Genomic DNA, 13,367 nt, shown 5'->3' on the forward strand with positions numbered 1-13,367 from the left:
TGGGTCCCTGTTTTCCTCTCAGAAGAGCTGTGATCTCATTGCCCCTCATGTCACCAATGGCTGTGCGTCAGGAAGGGACAGTCTCATGGGCTGGAGCCATTTTTGTAGCAGGGAGTAAAGGTTCTCATAGCCAGCAGCCTCGGCCTCTGTCTCTGGCTGCTTCTTGGTTGCAGGAAGGGGCCTGAGACGGGGCTGCCTCCTTAACATCACCTATCTCCACACTTTCCAACATGGCTGAATGGCAAACGCAGCAGTGCGTCCTTAGGGATCCCACCTCCCAGGGGATCCAGGCTGGGAGGACTTGGGAAGCTGGGGGATGGGAGGCAGGGCTAACTATGGCACTGCCTTGGACCAGTCAGGACCTGTGGTTTTACCTGGCTGTGGTTGCAGCGATTGGTGCCCTGGGGCCCGTAAACCAGGCTGGGAAACTTCTGACACACAGAACCTTCTGAAGGCCAGACCCGGGTCACATCTCCCTCTTTCTTTTTGCAACAATTAGCTTCACTTCTGTGAACCCCAACTTTCCCTGATGTCCAATGGGTTAGCAGCCAGCCAGTCTGTCACTATTCACTGGGTGCCCTTGGGAGTTTGGTCAGGTGCCAAGCTCTGGGGAGACAGCCAGGAACCAGCCCTGTACTGGGATGAAACACAGACCTTCTAATCTAGTACCACCTCCACCTCGGTGTTCCCACCCATACAATGGGCTCCGGATCCCAGGGGCAGGTGTGGGGTTAAGGGAGGGAGGGGCTGAAGGTCTGCAGAAAGACAGGCACAGAACAAAGTGAGCATGAAACTCACGGGCGTAAGGGACTCCCCACTCCCGCCTCCCAGCGATTGCATGCTCCCCACGCCCCGGCTGCAAGTCTCTGGCTGGACCACTGCGGTCACCCTGCCAGCTGCATGGGTTCCAGCCCCTGCGGCGCCCTGGGGAGCCGCCTGTCTCCCGGGCCAGGGTGGGGAGACCCACACCGCTAGCGCCCTCGGAAGGGTGTGCCTGCAGTGAGAGGAAGGCGTTGGAGGGGGGGTGCATCCCTCAGGGTGAGGGGAGGAGGGGAAAAGGGGGGAAGCAAGGAGGGAGGGAGAGGCTGGCTCTGCCCACTCGCCCACGGCCCCGAACGCTGAGCGGCTCCTCTAGGGGGCCGGGCCCGGGGGGCGGGGCCTGTCGCGCGCGTACCTCCACGTGTCCCGGGTCACGAGCCCGGCCCCCGGCCCTGCGCTTATAACCCGGGATGCGCGCAGCAGTCGGCCCTGCTCCACCACCTGCCACCGCCGCCTGGGTTCCGGTAAGGAGTCCCCTTCCCACCTCCTAGCCTAGGTCGCCCTCTCTCCAATCCCACCGAGAGCGAGCCGAGGAGGCGAAGGGTACGTGGCTCGCGCCTGGACCGGAGGGAAGGGGGCCGACGCCCGGGCTCCTGTTGCTCAAACGCCTGTCGGCTCGGGTCACGGGGATGGGTCCCCGGCTCGAACCCCGGGTCTGGGGAGCAGGTCGGGTTATCCGAGGGCCTCTCTGGATTTCCCTTCTCTGATCCAGCTTCCTCTATGGCGCGAGCCCCCCAAATGGGGACCTTGGGAGTTGGATTTGCGTGTTCCCGATTCTCTCGCACCCCTCTCCTCCCCTGGCGCTGTCTCCGCCTCTTTTTCTCTGGATGAAACCACAGTTCCTCCCCACCTCTGCCCCTAGCCCCCGGGCTTGGGCCCCTCGGCCCCTCGAACAGCCCCGAGCCTCAGTTTACCCCGGGCAGATGGGCTCCTAGACCGGGGCTGCCCGCCCAGTGCCTGGGCTGTGGCTGGGGTCCCTCCCCGGCAGGGGGCGTCAGTCGCCTTCTGCCTCCTGAAAGGCATTTGCGTTCCCTGCCCAGGTGGGGCCAGTGACCTCGCCCCGCAGCGGTGCCAGGTTTCCCGCTGGCACTGGGCTCGGGGCTGTGGGAGGGGCCGCTCCGCAGGAAATGTCCGCGGTCCGGGTGGCTGTTGCCCTTGGCCCCTTGGGCGGCAGCGCCCTGCAAGGGAGGGAGGGTCATTGTGAAATGGAGGAAACTCCTCTCCCATCCTGCCTGGGATTTTCCTGAGGAGGCGCCGCGACCCCGCCATCTCAGCGTACCTCTCTGCGAAGTGGGGCGTCTCCTCCGGAGCCTCGCGGTCTGGCTGCACATCTGGGCAGGAACAAACGTGTCCTTTCCCCAGGGATGGATCAAATAGGTCCTGGGCTTTGATCCCTCCCTCCCAGCCCACGCATGGTGACAGAAGAGGGCAGGTTCTGGAGGCCAGCAGACCCCAACCCCGAGAAGAGAAGGTGGGCACACTGGGTGAGGCCTTGGGTCAGCCTCCCGGCTTCCCAAGCCTCAGTGTCTCCATCTGTCAGAGCTGACACAGGCTCAGGGCTCAGCGGAAGGTCTCTGCAGGCTGTTGTGAACAGTGTCTGGGTCCACTCGCTTACTGAGTCTGGGGAGCACCTCGCCTCGCGGAGCCAAGCTGAGGGCAGGAAGAAAAGACGGGCTCCCGGCCCTCTTACCTTGGGTTCTGGAGGAGAAGGAAGACGGGGGAGGCAGAAGCTGCCACAGAGGGGATGGGGACTTTGGTGATGGACTGGAAGTGGCGGGAACAGTCTCCTTTCTAAAGTCCCTCCCCCTCCCATCCCCCACTTAGGGAGTTGCTGTCCCAGGTGGAGCCGGCTGTGAGCTATGCTGAGAAGTAATTCTGGCTCCGCTAAGTGCTAGTGAATGAGTGATGACTGCTGCCTGCTGAGGGCCCAGACCCCACGCCCTGGCACAGGGTGGGGTAGAACAGGGAGGCCCCCACTCAGCACTGAGCTCTCCTGCGTGTTCACATGTGCCCCCACCAGCTGCCTGCCCGCTCTGGGCTTGTGCAGTAAGTTGGTACTGATAACCCTTTTCCCTGGCCCAGGGCCGCAGGAGCCTGACTTGTGGTGAGGACCAGGCCCACACTCACCCGCTGTGCAGGCACTTTCTCCCGGCCCATCTTATCTTTGCCCCATGGGCCCTGGGAGGCCTCCAGGACAGCCAGATGCCTTCATCTGAGCACACAGCCCCTGAGTGAGTGCCTTGCCTTGTGGGGACCCTATGGAAAGAAATAACCTGCTGGAATTCAGGGCCTGAGACTCTAATTGCTGATGTAACACCTTGGGCAAAATTAATATCCCAGGTCTTGGCTGCCTCCTTCCTTTGAGTAGACTTCCTCCCCAGACATGGGACAGGCCAGGCATCCATGGGTGTTTCAATATTATTAGAATGAAGAAAGGAATGAATGCACTCTTTTCCCCATAAGTAAGTGCTCTTAGGAGAGGGTTTGCGTGTCTCACCAGGGCCTGGTGAGATCTACTTAGTCTCTGTACCACCTACCTCAGGGCGTTTTCATTGAAACTGGAAACTCAACCTTCCTAAGCCAAGGCAGACTCCCAAATGACCCTCAGCCTTGGTGGAGGGAGCTTTCTGGAGTGCTGGTGGGCCCAAGAGAGCTCAGTGTTCCTGATTTGATTCTCAGGCCCCAGGAATCACAGCTGAAAGCTGGCTCAGTGTGGAGCCTAGGGCGAGCCTCCTGCCCTCAGTTTCCTCACCTGTCATTTGGGGAAAAAAAACCTCTCCCCTGTCTGTGACTCACCAAGAACCGGCTGATGAAATGAGTGGGGTCTATCATGCAAATTTTCAGGTGGAATCCTGACAGTGGCACCTTCTGGCCAAAGTTGGAATTGCAGCCCAGCTCGGGTCAGCCATGAAAGAGGGCGTGAATAAGAGCGGCGGTCCTAGAACGGGGAAATCCCAAAGTCCAAGAGAATTCTTGTGGCCTGGGTGGAGCTAGGGTTTTTAAACACCATAATGAGCCCAGCTTAGCTGAGTTCCAGTGTCAGGGAGGGCTTCCAGAAGACCATTCACCAGGCTGTAGCTCAGACGTACAGACATACAGAATATTGATTGGCAGTGACTCATTGGGAATTTTGTTTTCTGGAAGATGCGTAAAGTGAGGAGGAGACGATCTGTGGTCTCCTAGAGTCCAGAGTATACAGAGCACAGAGCAGTAAAGAGCAGATCCTCTGCCCTTTAGCCTGGGTTTTGTGGGTTTCGGTTCCAGCACTGCCATCCACTAGCTGGTGGCCTAGGCAAGTCACTTAACTTTTCTGAGCCTCGAGTGGTAATTCTAGTCTCGCATGTGTGGCTCCGAACATAGTATCTGTTTTTGTCATTGTCCCCACTTTGACGTTTTAGAGTGCATGAGTTTTCTCAGCATTGAGCGAGTGCCCAGGCCTGGCACGTCCACTGGAAGCTGGTGGGATGGCGCTGGCCGGGGCCATGAAGAATGCCCCCTGCCTTGCTAACTCAGGCCAGGCTGGCAGGCATCTTGGCACGGGGCCGCCTTCTTTCCTCCTCCCAGGAGCCCTCTTTCAGTGAAGGATGTCTGGGTTGGCGCTGGGACCTTGGGAAACCTGCCCTGGGCCCTTCGTGGAGGGTGGGGTGGGGGCAAGCCCGGGACTGGGGGAGGCTGAGTCCAGCCAGGATACGCTGGACACCTCCCCCAGACAGGCAGCCCAGTGTCAGAACCAGAGGGGTTTCAGGTTGCTGTGCAGATGGCGAGATTGAGGCCTGGAGAGTGAGGGGCTTGCCTGAGGTCAGCCATGGCAGTGGTAGGAGAGTTCAGTGGGCGCAGGCTTGGTACCCAGCTCTGGGCTCCTTTCCCCAGCATCTCGCTGAATCCTCACAGTCCTGTGGGGAATGGGCTGTTCTCATCCCTGTTTTGCAGATGTGACTTAAACCCAGGTCTAGGGACCCAGCCACTGTGCTTTACCCATAGTGGACTATGGCTGGTCTCCCTTCTCCTCCCCCAAAGTCAAGGCCTCAGCTTCATCTAGTTTCTGCAGCAGAGGCCTTGCTGGCTGGGGGAGGAGCTTCGCCAGGTGCTGGGGTAGGGAGGGGAGGGCAGGAGTGATGCCATTGTCAGGTTGCATCATTTCCCCAGGCTGCCTGCCCAGCTAATCTCTGTGCATGCACACATAGGCCAAAACATGCCATGTGCACACACACACGTGCAGGCATGCACACACGCGTCCACTCTCAGGTACACACTCCCAGGTGCATGCGCTCTTTCATGCCGCTCAGACCTAGAGGCTGAGGTCCTCCATGCCCACGCAGGCGCACAGTGTGGCAGGCAGGAAGGCTCACGAGTTTCTAGACAAGAGCATGCAGGCAACTCCAGGCTCGGAGGGGGTTTTAACCCTCTCTTTTTGTAGGTGAAGAGCCGACCTCCAGACAGTAAAATGGACAGTGTTGTTCCGAGTGCCTGCCACATGCCAGGCACTACCAGATGGTCCCTGTCTCCACAGAGCTCTGGGCCAGTGGGCGGAAGGAGTTAGAAAGCAGTGTGACATGTGTTATGATGGGTCACATGCAAGGCACTGTGGGACCACTGAAGCAGGTGGGACGGGCACAGGCGGTTGGTCTGTCTCCATGGAGCTACCCCTCCCCCACACTGGTGCGCCCCCTCTTGATTCCAGGTGCCTTTAGGAGTTGGCAGAGCAGGGGTGACTCTAAGAGCTGGGTGCATCTTGGGCCCGCATCCTCTCCGCCTGTCTCCAGCCCACTGCCTTGCCAGGGTGTCGGAACCACCCATGTCTCACAGACCACACCTGGCCCTAGCACTTCCCTTCCCTGTGCTCCCCTACACAGGGGTAGCCTTGGACTTGGAAGCCCAGCTGATCTGGGTTTCAATCCTGGCTCTACCACTTATCAGCCAAGCAAGGCTTTGAGCAAGTTCCTTAACCCAAGCCTCTGTTTCCCTGTTCCTAAAATGGGGACAACACAAATGGAAGACTCAGCTTAGTTACCGTGGACATGTTGGTTATCTTGATTGTGGTGATGGTGTCACAGGTACAGACACATGGTGAAGCTCACTAAATCGGACACCCTCAGTACATGCAGTTTATTCTGCATCCATTATACCTCAATTTAAAAATATGCAACGGGACACACGTTCCACCCCAACCACACCTCCCCAAACCTCCCCGCTCAGCCAGGCTGCTCAAAGGGGATTCTAGCGGCTGCAAAGCCTGGTTCAGGGCCTCTGGCACCAGTCCCCACCCCCCACCCCCCACCCTCAGGCTGGTGCTGCTGTGCCAGGAAGCTGAGCAGCTTTTGATTCCACAGAGTGGTTTGCTGAGCAGCGAAGACAGATTCCAGAAGCCGGGAACACACACCGCCAACCCCAGGTACTGCCCACCTTGAGTCCTTCCTGCCTTCCTCCCACCTCCTTCCCTTCATCCTTAATGGCCTGTTGCCTGGCTGCGGTTCCCATGGGCACTGTCTGCCTGCCCCAGGGTCAGGATGTGGTGAGTCACCAGCAGCTCAGCTGGCAGGGACAGGGCCTGGCAGGTAGTTGCATGGCCAGAGGAGGGGAGAGTTGTGGTCACTGATCAGAAACACCACCCCCCAACCTCACTGTCCCACGAGGTGTTTCCTCCCAAGTCCAAGGACAGTAGGGGCGTGTGGGCCGTGGGGCTGGACCTGTCAGGGACTGCACAGAGGACGTGTATCCCGGTCACATGGTCGGGCTCTGTGTCCAGGCTCTGCGGCACAGGGCTGGGCCGCCGCTCACCTCTCGGAACCTCTGGGCACGTGGAAAGTTTCCAGTACACAGGTGCCTGCGTCATGGTGGTGGTGAAGGCAGGGCGCTCCTCCTGGTCTCTCGTGGTTCTTTCCCAATAGTGTCCAATAAGGACCCTGACCTGGGCCACACTGCAGTTAAACGCTCCCACCAGACACAAGCACATCCCCGGGAAATGTGGGATGCCGGGACCACGTCCAGATGGCCTGAATCCAAATCCGGCCCTGCCACCTGCTGACCATATGACCTCAAGCAAGCGCTTCATTGCAGCTGAGGAAAGGGTCAGAGTGGGAAATAGCACATCTGCTGCAGAGGGACAGGTCTGTCATCTGTAGCTCCTGGGAAGGAGCTGCAGGTGACAGAGCGGCGCTGTGCCTCTGCCCGTCTTCTTGCTTCTCTGGGCCTCGGTTTCTCCATCTGTACACTGGGAGTTTGGTCTTTGAGCTCCTCCCAGCTGGTCATGATCAGAGTTGAGTTCACTGAGGTGCCCAGCTCCCTGTGTTTCCCCCTCTCAAAGGTACTTGCATTTTAAAAGACCCTGAAACCCCACTATGTGAAGGTTCCCTGGGGCTCCAGGTAAGAGAGAGAGGTCATGGGGGTAGGGGTTCTGCCCCCACTTCCTAGTCCACCTACAGCTGGGAGGCAGCACTGCATGCTGGGAAGAGCCCGGGTTCTGGAGCCAGACACAGACGTGAGCTCTGGCCTCGAGGGGCCGCGGACTTCTCTGAGTCCCCGTCTCTGCCTCCCCAGCAGGCTTGACAACACCTACTTCACAGGGTCATAGTGCGGGTGCAGAGTGATCGCCTGGCCTGGCGCTGTCCGAGCTTAGCGAGGAGGAGCTCTGAATGGGATGTGTGGGCTTCTGGAGGCTCAGGGCCAAGGGTCTTCCCAAGTCCCCTGACTGCTGTGTGTCCTTTGCACCCTTGTCCAAACAGCTCAGCCTCCGGCGCCTTCTCTAGCTGGTGGGGATTGGCTCCAAGACATGCCTCCCCCTGGCAGCTCCAAACTACTGTCAGCATTCCCAGACCCCAACGTGGCGTGTGTGTGTGTGTGTGGGGGGTGTGTGTAGTATCGGATCGGGGTCCCCAGGTTCAGTGGGGGTGGAAGGGGTATGGCTGCAGGAAGGAACCTCCTCAGCTGGCTCTGATGATGGTGAGTATCCTGTTTCCAGTCCCCAGTGGCAGCGTGTCCAGGGGAGAAGGCTACCCAAGGCTGAGGTAGGGGCTGGGGTCAGGCCAGTAGGGAGCTGTTGACACAGCTGACAGGTGGGGATGGGCTGGCCCTGTCACTCAAGTTTTTCCCAACTCCCTCCAGACGATGTCCAGCAAAGGCGCCGTGGTTCTGGCCTACAGTGGCGGCCTGGACACCTCCTGCATTCTCGTGTGGCTGAAGGAACAGGGCTATGACGTCATTGCCTACCTGGTGAGCAGGTGTCCCCCAGGGCACTGGTCTGCCGTTTTGCCTGCTGCCCATCCAGCCTGCCCATCTGCTTTCTGTCACTCTCCCACGCCTGTCTTGAGCTGCAGGAAAATGCGGCTCATTAGGCTGCCTCACTTTCTTCATCTGTCAAATGAGCATCCTTGATGTCCCCCCGACCGTAGAGGAGGCCAGCTCTCCTGCGGGTGACTGGAGGGGAACACCAGAAGCGAGCGTGGCAGTGCTGCTAGGCCAGGCTGCCTGGACAGACCCCGTGGACTCGGGCCTGCTGGAGACCATAGGAAGGCAGGCTTCCCCTTTCCAGAAGTCCTGGTCAGCCCCAGTAGTTCAGCAGATTGTAGAATCCAGCAGCTGAGCGGGCAGAGGCCTCGGAGACCACCTGGCTATGGAATGGCAAACAGGTCGCAGGCCGCAGGAGTAGGTGATGCATGATGCCACTCTCCCACCAGGGTCCACGGCAGACATCCCGAATCCAAACAGCTCCACTTCTGATGAAGTTGGCAGAGCCTCTGAGCCTTTCTCCATGTGTCTGTGCTGTTCAGGACTCCTGGCTGCAAATTTTAGAAATCCAACTCAAACTCACTTAAGGGAAAAAAAAGGACAGTTCTTGGCTCATGTAACTGAGAAGCCCAGGGGTGTGATGGTTTCAGGCACAGCTAAATTCAGGTGCTTGTCTAGATCTGTCTCCATCTGTACTTGGCTTCAACCTTGGCCTCTCCACAGAGGAGGCAAGGCTCATGCCACCAGAATCTAGCTTTCCCAGAGAAAGGAGAGCTTCCCCAGAGGTTCTGACAGCAGGGCCCAGGGGTACTTTCACTGGCCGACCATGCCTTGGTCACTACTGCTGTGCCTTGGCGGGCTCTGATCGGCTAGTCTTGGGTCATGGGCCAGCCCCTGCAGTGAGGAGGAGACGTGTGATTTGCTCTCCTCCAACCTTATGGAAAGAGGCCCCAGGAAAGAAGGCTCTGTCCCCAGAGGAAGTAAGGATGGTCCTCTGCACAGGCGGAAGTCCAGCTGTTGCCAGGAGTGGTTTGTTTGAAGTTAAAGTCAATACACTATACCTAACAGCTCCCAGTCCCCTGTCAGTCAGGTCGGGGGGGTGTGAGGCCCATGGAGGAGAAGTGCTTTGCTCAGTTACCTGGTGAGTGAGGGCCACAGCTGTGCATGGATGCAGAGCTGGGAGTGATCTTGTCAGCAGCACAAAGGGACAGTCCAGATCCCAGGTTACTTCCGGGCAGGTGTAAAAGCTGAGTGACCTCAGGAGAACACCTGCAGCTGGGTTCTGGGAGGATCCCAGGGTCTGGTGAGCAGAATGCAGGGCCCAAGTCTGGGCAGCAGGCCAGAGTGCAGCCAGCAGAAGACACGTCGGTGTCTAGACAGGGGCCCTCGGACCCCAAGGTCAGGCTGCAGCTCCGGTCAGCCGGGAGTGCCGGGCACCAGCCTCTGTGCCTCCTGCCCGCTCGGATGTCAAGTAGCTGTGCTTGGCTGGGGAAGCGAGCTGCGGGGTGGGCAGCTCCCAACAAGCCAACCTTTGTCCTGGCTTTCGGGGAGTTTCCGGGAAGAGACAGATGGCTCCAGGGAAGCCTTCGAGGCAGTGACAGCACGTGTGTGGCCCAGCAGCCCAGTGCATGGAGTCACACTTAGCCGGTTCTTCAACCCACAGAGCTCGCTTCCCAGCAACACCCAGTGTTAGCTCCTGGAAGTACTCCAGCTTCTCCAGACCCCGGTCTGTGCCCTTTCTCCTTACTGCGACCTGAGCTATCCAATGGGCCCCCCACCTCCTATTTGAGGCTGTTGAGTGTGTGGATGGCTGTTGCCCTGGCTCCCCAGGGAGGGTGACAGTCTCCTCACCCTCGTCTTTCTGCCCCTTGACTGGCTGGACCTCTCCGCTTCTGCTCCTCAGGCCAACATCGGTCAAGCGGAAGACTTCGAGGAAGCCAGGAAGAAGGCCCTGAAGCTCGGGGCCAAGAAGGTACCAAGTGGGAGGCGGGGTTTGGGGCTGGAAGTGAGGTTTTGACATGGTGGGGGCAGCAGTGGGCCTTTCTGTCCCAAAGTTCTTTGTCCCGTGCATTCCTTCCAACTGGCCCTCTTGCTTCCTAGAGTATGAAAGCAATTCCTTCTGTGTAAGTGCCATCCCTTCCTGCCTCCCCAGCCACTCAACCACTTCCCCGTCCCTCTCTTCCCCATCCATCCATCCATGCACCCACCCATCCCCCGGCCCATCCCTCATTTATCTCTGTCCAGTCACTCATCCACTTTCCATCCATCCATCCATCCATCCATCAATCCATCCACCTACCTGTTCATCCCTCTTTTGCCTCTGTGTCCATCCACCCATCCTTTCACCCATTCAACAGAATCAGGAAAGTCCAGTTGAGTTCTGCGCATTGGCTGAGAATCTAATTGTGTGGTGAGCAGGCCCCGTGCTGGGTGCAGGGCCCATATGCTGAACGGGCCCTGCTCACATGGACTCACGGTGCAAAATGCAAGCAGCTCCCGTGGGGACATCCTTGGCATCCAGTCAGAACAAGCTCCTTCTGCAGGGCACTTGTAACTCACTTTGGAATGTAGCACATGTCCCACACAAGGGTCAAGACTTAACAAAATAATCATTTTTACTGCTTCTTCAAAACCGTTCTTAAATGAAATCGGCACTGTGAAAGCAAGGCATGAAGAACAACAGCTTGTTTGTGCTAAGGTGCCAGCCCTTTCCCGCCCATCGCTGCTTTTGTGTATAATGAATGTATCATTGTAAAAAAATGTTTTCACTCAGAGTCTCCTGGAAGGGGTCTTGGGGACCTCCAGGGTTTACATTTTGAGAACCATTCCTCTAGATCAGGGTTTCTCAGCTTGGCACTGTAGCATGCACCTGGCTGTCCTGCGCATTGGAGGATGTTTAGCAGCATCTCTGGCCTCTACCCAGTAGGTGCCAGAACCCTCACCCAACCCACCAGTTGTGAAAATCAAAACTATCTTCAGATATTGCCAGCTGTCCCCTGGGGACAAAATCACCCCTGGTTTTTACGGATGGATGACATCCACCTGCTGCTCTAGAGCTTAGGTGGCAATTAAGTTTCATCTCAGGCCCAGAATGCTGTGCTGGGAGGGACTTAAAGACCACATCTAGTTTTACCTGGATGGTGTATCAGGATTGATTAGCAACGTCTGCCCTGAGTGCAGGAGGGAGAGTAATGGTATTGTAGAGGTTGGATGATTAAGTTTGCAAACTTATTGCAATGATGTTGCTAACATTTTTTGATATCAGAGGAATTATTCATTATGAATTTGTACCAATTGGACAAACAGTTAACCAAGTTTACTATTTGGAAGGGCTGAAAAGGCTGCTTGAAAAAGTCAGACAAAAACGACCTAAACTTTTCGCCAACAATTCATGGCTCTTGCATCACGACAATGCACCAGCTCACATGGCACTGTCTGTGCAGGAGTTTTTAGTCAATAGACAAAGAACTGTATTGGCACACCCTCCCTAGTCACCTGATCTGGCCCCCAGTGACTTTTTTCTTTACCTGAAGATAAAGGAAATATTGAAAGGAAGACATTTTGATAACATTTAGGACATCAAGGGTAATATGATGACAGCTCTGATGGCCATTCCAGAAAGAGCTCCAAAATTGCTTTGAAGGGTGGACTAGGCACTGGCGTCGGTGCATAGCTTCCCAAGGGCAGTGCTTCGAAGGTGACCATAGTGACATTCAGCAGTGAGGTATGGAGCACTTCTCTGAGGATGAGTTCGCGAACTTAATTGTCTGACCTTGTATGTGCTGGGGTTGATTAGCGATGTCTACTACAGAGGCAGGAGGAAGAGTGGAGAATACAGCTTGCCAGGGTCCATTAGCAGTGTCTGCCTTAGACACAGGCCATTCGAGGCCTCTGGGGCTCTGCCTGCTGACTGGGCCTGGCCTTGTCGAGCCCCCCTCCCACGAGCTCCTCTCCCCATAGGTGTTCATCGAGGACGTCAGCAAGGAGTTTCTGGAGGAGTTCATCTGGCCTGCCATTCAGTCCAGTTCGCGGTACGAGGACCGCTACCTCCTGGGCACCTCTCTGGCCAGGCCCTGCATCGCCCGGAAACAAGTGGAGATCGCCAAGCGGGAGGGAGCCAAGTATGTGTCCCATGGCGCCACGGGCAAGGTGAGGCAAAAGGTGGACAGTGCCGGGGAGGCTGGGCAGAGGGAGAAGGGGGCAGCGGCTGTGAAGGGGGACACAGCGGCCGGGGGATGGACAGCCGGCCCCTGAGCATTTGTAGGTTCCTCCCCTGAACAGTCAGAGACACAGCAGAGATTGGCCCGTGCAGTCTGAATAAGAGGAATATTAGTGGGGCGTAGTAGTGAATATTTGGGTGTAGTGATAGCTACACCCTGAGCTCCATGTGCGTCTTCCACGTGCAGTGGGAGCGATGTCACCCCACCTGGCAAACTTGAGGCTGGGCCTTGGGGACACCGCCACTGCCAAGGTCACAGAGCATGTTGCCATGCAATGTAGTGGCAAGGGTCAGAAACAGACCAGGTTTGAATCCCACCCAGCTCTGTGGCCTTGCTGTGTGGCTTTGAGTGAAGCCCTTCCCCTCCCTGAACCTCACTTTCCCGGGGCTGCTGTAACAAAGCTCCACAAACTGGGCAGCTTAAGCAACAGAGACGTGCTGTCCCACAGCTCTGGAGGCCAGAAGTCCAAAATCAAGATGCCCACAGAGCCGTGCCCCCTCTGAAGGCTCCAGGCAAGGAAGCGTTGCAGGCCTGGCTCCTGGCTCCTGGTAGCTCAGGTGTCCCCTGGCCCATAGATGTATCACTCTGACCCTCCAGTCCCTTGTCTTCACATGGCATTCTCCCTGTCCCTTCATGTCATCATCTTCCCTCTGTGCGTGTCTGGTTTTGTGTCCAAGTTTTCCTTTTTATAAGGACACCAGTCATATTGGATTAGGGCCCACCCTGATGGCCTCATCTTAACTTGATTACCTCTGTAAAGACCTTCTTTCCAATACGATCACATTCTCAGGTACTGGGAGCTAGGGCTTCAGTTTACCTTTTGTGGGGACACACTTCACCCTACAACACACCCTTGTGTGAACCAGTGCAGGCCGAAGGAGGACCCTGGTGGGTAGAAGGCAGGACAGCACTCAGCATGCTGTCCTGCAGGTGGCAGTGCCCAAGAAACGCGATTCCTACAATATTGGCAACTGTCGGGCGATGTTATTATAAAGACTCTTGAGTCATGAGCTTTCAAAGTCAGTGGACACCATGCCAATAGCCTGGTACAGGATATGGCTACTTCACAGCCCCACAGTCAGAAGACCCTGAACCTCCCAGTGA

At 57.1% G+C, this 13,367-nt stretch overlaps 1 protein-coding gene across 4 annotated transcripts in view; it reads left to right on the forward strand.

Moving 5' to 3' along the window:
- The first annotated feature begins 1,083 nt into the window (after nucleotides 1-1,083).
- The window catches only part of ASS1 (argininosuccinate synthase 1), a 49,822-nt gene continuing 37,538 nt past the window's right edge, over nucleotides 1,084-13,367 (forward strand). Inside the window, exons 1-5 of one of the 4 annotated variants that reach the window (XM_019638388.1) lie at nucleotides 1,084-1,283; nucleotides 6,150-6,211; nucleotides 7,921-8,028; nucleotides 9,947-10,015; nucleotides 12,004-12,192. In XM_019638388.1, the coding sequence (XP_019493933.1) occupies nucleotides 7,924-8,028; nucleotides 9,947-10,015; nucleotides 12,004-12,192 (363 nt within the window). In that variant the 5' untranslated portion in view covers nucleotides 1,084-1,283; nucleotides 6,150-6,211; nucleotides 7,921-7,923. Of the gene's footprint in view, nucleotides 1,363-6,130; nucleotides 6,212-7,920; nucleotides 8,029-9,946; nucleotides 10,016-12,003; nucleotides 12,193-13,367 lie in introns of those variants that run through there. The other 3 variants (XM_019638399.1, XM_019638380.1, XM_019638409.1) reach the window with 3 other exon arrangements.

Source organism: Hipposideros armiger, unplaced genomic scaffold, assembly GCF_001890085.2.
Source record: "Hipposideros armiger isolate ML-2016 unplaced genomic scaffold, ASM189008v1 scaffold_3, whole genome shotgun sequence".
NCBI classification, from domain to species: Eukaryota; Metazoa; Chordata; class Mammalia; order Chiroptera; family Hipposideridae; genus Hipposideros; species Hipposideros armiger.